We start from the raw sequence: 4,178 nt of genomic DNA on the forward strand, positions 1-4,178 counted from the left end.
AGGTGGTGATAATTCTATCTTGTGTGTGGTCATGCAGATGATCTCCTTTACTAAATTTTGATGTTTTGGTGGTTGTTATTGTTAAATTCTTTGACGGAAAAAACAGAATGGAAAAAAATGGTTAACATGTTCATCCTTCTACTAGTTTCTTCAAAATTTATTTAGAAGAAACTGGTCCATACGGGCTCGGCGGATTTCCCTTCACTTTAATATCAATAGACAAGCACTCCATCCATCCGTACATCTTTTTCCCAAAGCCCTAGGGCTAACAACGAATCTTTGTAGCACAATTTGTAGCAAGTGATTCCGCACTCTTCGTTCCCTTTAGTACAATACAACCACGTGGCAATGCCAAATGGTGGTACTGACCAATGTATTAAAAACGTAAGGCGTGGGCGAGGTGTCCAAATGATAGCCCGGTCTAAGCGTGAGACGTGAGGCGTGAGGCGTGAGGCGAAGCCTTACGAGACCTTAAATAATAAGGGACATGTGAGAAAAATAGAGGAAACAAGGACTATTGGGGTTTTAAAAATAAAAGAAAAACAAACTTGGCTAAAACAACGTCGTTTTGGACCAAGTCATTTAAAAAAAAATTAAAGACTTTGCCAAAACGACGTCGTTTTGGACCAAGTCTTTAAGGAAAAAAAAAAAAAAAAAACTCCTTCGCGGTCGTCTTCCTTGTGAAGACGCTGCACACCTGCAACCCTAAACCCAGATGGCAGAGCCTGAAAACAGAGCATTCTACTTTGATTTTGGGTCGCGGATGGATCTAGGAATGCCTGCCAACTGCCTTTAGGCCCACCTCAGCTGCCTAGTCTCACCTTAACCACACCTCGGCAAGTTTTCGCCCACTCCCACTGGGCAGAGGCGTTATTACTCCAGCCCCGCCTCCAAAGCCGTCTAGGCGCGCCTCGGGGCACGTCTTTTAAAACATTGGTACTGACTAATCAAATCGAGACACGTAGACTATTGAGAAGCGAATCTACGAATTCAAAGAAAAAAAAACTGCAAATGAGAGAACGGGATTGTGAAAATCACTTCTCCCTTGGAAAATTTGTTAGTCCACTTCAAACCCGTCATTAAATAAATAAAAACACAAACCACTAATGCATATTCAACATCCAAATAGTAGTTTTATTGCTAGGTAGGAAGATCAAGCCTTGAAGGCGAACTATGCATAGTCAGTTCAGGGTTCAACCATAAAAGGCATAAAACCTTCTTAGTTAAGCTTTTAAACAAAATAAGCTCAGTTTAGGGTTCTCCCATAAAAGGCATAACACCTGCAAAGCAGATTCCATGGTTTTAAAGCGACCAGTGCATCTGCTGACTGGTGGAGTCATAGCCCCTGGTGTGTCCGAGTTCCATGTGTTGCTGCCTCCTACCCTGTTGAGACAGCTCCAGCACACCAGAGTACTGACTGCTAAGCGGCTGCGAGATCTGACCGAGACCCAGATCCGGAAGCATCCCGTGTGAGCTGCTACCAATTTCATTTCCTTTGAAACCCCACGAAGTGGTCGGAAAGTGATTGGAGGTTGCAGAATGAGGGACTGTTTGAGCCACAGGTACCCCTTGAGTGTTCATCAAGGAATTCATCCCAGCACCCGATACTCGGTTTCGAGAGCCCCATGGCTGATTTGACAGAAGAGAGAGAGCACAGCTTGAGTCAGTGACTACTGTGACGCATTCTCCTGGAGGAATTCCAGGACCAGGATAACTAGTCCCGCCTGCTGAACCTTGTAGGTAAAAGCCGGATGTAGAAATCTCAGAGTTGCTCTGCCACGGCTGTTGTAGAAACTTCCCTGCGTCATTGGCATTTTGATTAACAGGTGCTCGCTCAGAAGTTCTTGTTGTCGTCCATTCATCCCTCCCAGAAAGCCTTGGGTAAGCAGTGAAGTCCATCAGAAAGCTTCCAACTCTGTTGCTGTTTTCTATCATTTCAAGTAGAAGATTTTGTAGCAGTTTATAAGTAGTGTAAGAGGATACGCACATTTGACAGGTACAGAGTGCAACGTATGATTCAACCAATAAATAAAAAGAGCTCAACAAATGATATGATGACGTCTAACCGTAGAGAGACGACGAAAGTCTGCCACGCGCAGACAGTATGGATCCTGGTTGTGGCTTTCTACGACGCTCATTATGCCCAGCCAAGCGTCTACGACAACTACGTTTTCCTTGGTCAAATTCAGGAAGTAAATGAAACCTGAGAAATGCAAGGTAAGAATATTGTTTATCATTAACGTAGGGACTGAGCTAAAGACTTGAAATTTGTAAACAAACAAAAGCAAAAGTAGACGGTAACTAGGGTTATTTCTTGTTAATGTTCTAATACAAATCTAATCAGAAGAACTGCCCTCAGCGAAAAAGGCATTAGAAAACATAAATTTAAGAACATCCTAGCTGAAGTACCGACAAAAACAAAAACAAGAGACAATACCATGTACAAGTTTGCTGCCGCTCCACAGCAGTAAATGCTGAAGCAAAGTATTTACATGACATATCTAGCAAATAGTATGACAGCATAGGTGAAGGAAATATCCATGCTCTCCTTCAATAGGCACGTAATATTTGTTTGTTAACAGCAGACCTACCATCACATGGATCCAGTAACAGATTGTGAACTCTCCAAAAATATCACACTCAAGAGGATTTTAGGGGACCAAAATATAAAAGAACCATCATAGAGACTAAATGATCCAGAAAACCATCTACTACCACAGGTAAATACATCAAATGCTAAATTTCAACTTGTACTTGAACAGCAGATTTGTAAAGAACGTCATGGATACCGTGGTTATCAAATCAATCACAAGGACTTTTATAACTCTAAGAAGTGGCACAACAATGAAAAAGAATTAATCATTTGTTCCAAACCAAGGTGTTACTCAAATCGCTATTGCTGCAAGCAGTCATGAGTCATAATTTATCTGGGATGAGTAATATGTTAAATCGCACAGCTCCATGAAAGTGAACGCAAAGCCCCCCATCAAGGTCCAAAGCAGCTAACACGCAGAAATACATTATCCAAAGAACAAGATACACACACATACATATATAACACAATATACTCACTCAAACAAAAGTCAAATGGGAAACAATCACAGCTAAAACACAAAGAACCCCACCAAGCACCCACCAAAAACTTGAAACTGTAAAATGTATTGTGCAATTGGGGCTCCTCTGCAAATAAGTAAATAAAATAGCCAGCAATGAAATTTGAAATTTTGATTGACCTGCTACACTGTTGGCAAAACCTCTGTTCAAGACCAGCAACAATAACAGTGGGGGTTTTAGAGTGCAAGCCACAGACTTTGTGCCTGGAATAGTAAGCTTTGGCACCACTCAGATCTACCTCGCAGCCCTCCACCTGACACCGCGGCGGCTGACCCAAATTTCCGCCGCCCCTTTGCTTCTTGGGCGGCGTAGCCCCGGCGGAGGAAGACCCAGCAGCAGACCCTGATGATGATTTGTGCAGAGCTCCACAACCCCCATCCTCAAAGTAGATTTTCCGGCCGAATTTCAAGCCGTTGAGTGACTCAGCGGAGGAGTTGGGCGGCGAAGAGGAGGAAGAGCTCCCTGACTCGGTCATAGAGCTCGAGCCCATATCCATTATTGTCCTCTACAGCCCCTTCATAATACTACTTTGGGAGGGTCATCAACTGATAGAGAGAGATAAGGGGTAGTTTGGTTTGTTTCTCTCTCTAAAGGAGTGGTAGTGAGAGAGTGATAAAGTTGGTGAATGTGGAGGGGTAGTGAAAAGCACACACCTGACACTGACCCATGCCAGCTCTGAGCCAAAGAAGGGGCGGAGAGAGAGAGAGAGAGAGAGTCTGTTGGTGCAAATTGTGTGAGTGAGAGAGGGAAGTGGTACACATTGTCTGGGAGTCTATGGTGACTGTACAAAAATAATGCAGCAACAGTAAAGTGCAGAATAGAAGAGAGAGAAAGAGAGGAGAGAGAGAGTATGTACTTTATGGAGCTTTCACTCTCTCTCTCTGATGAAGAGGCACCGAATCATCAATCAGCTTTACGAGAAGCTCCTTTTGCGCGCTTGATAATTACTACTACACAAACTCACAACTGTCGTTTTTACAGATCTTACAAATCTCTCTCTCTCTCTCTAAAGATTTTTAAGCCTTTTGCTTTCTTTTTTGCTGGGATATGGGTGCCCATGTGCA

The 4,178-nt window shown here is 43.2% G+C and overlaps 1 protein-coding gene across 1 annotated transcript; it reads right to left on the reverse strand.

The window, feature by feature from the left end:
* Positions 1-1,113: 1,113 nt before the first annotated feature.
* LOC137745607 (squamosa promoter-binding-like protein 9) lies at positions 1,114-3,840 on the reverse strand. Its single transcript, XM_068485582.1, has 3 exons — positions 3,234-3,840; positions 2,067-2,203; positions 1,114-1,928 (listed from the first exon to the last, which is right to left on the reverse strand). Exons 1-3 carry the CDS (start codon positions 3,608-3,610, stop codon positions 1,303-1,305), a joined length of 1,140 nt encoding a protein of 379 aa, XP_068341683.1. The 5' UTR covers positions 3,611-3,840; the 3' UTR covers positions 1,114-1,302.
* Between the last annotated feature and the right edge of the window lie 338 nt (positions 3,841-4,178).

This window comes from Pyrus communis, chromosome 9 (assembly GCF_963583255.1).
Source record: "Pyrus communis chromosome 9, drPyrComm1.1, whole genome shotgun sequence".
In the NCBI taxonomy this organism is placed as follows: domain Eukaryota; kingdom Viridiplantae; phylum Streptophyta; class Magnoliopsida; order Rosales; family Rosaceae; genus Pyrus; species Pyrus communis.

Coding starts and splice junctions, on each gene's coding strand:
- LOC137745607 (XM_068485582.1), bottom strand. CDS start 3,610: ATGGATATGGGCTCGAGCTCTATGACCGAGTCAGGGAGCTCTTCCTCC. Junction 2,204..3,233: donor TTTTGCCAACAGTGTAGCAG/GTCAATCAAAAT, acceptor TGCATTTCTCAG/GTTTCATTTACTTCCTGAAT. Junction 1,929..2,066: donor ACTTTCGTCGTCTCTCTACG/GTTAGACGTCAT, acceptor TTGAAATGATAG/AAAACAGCAACAGAGTTGGA.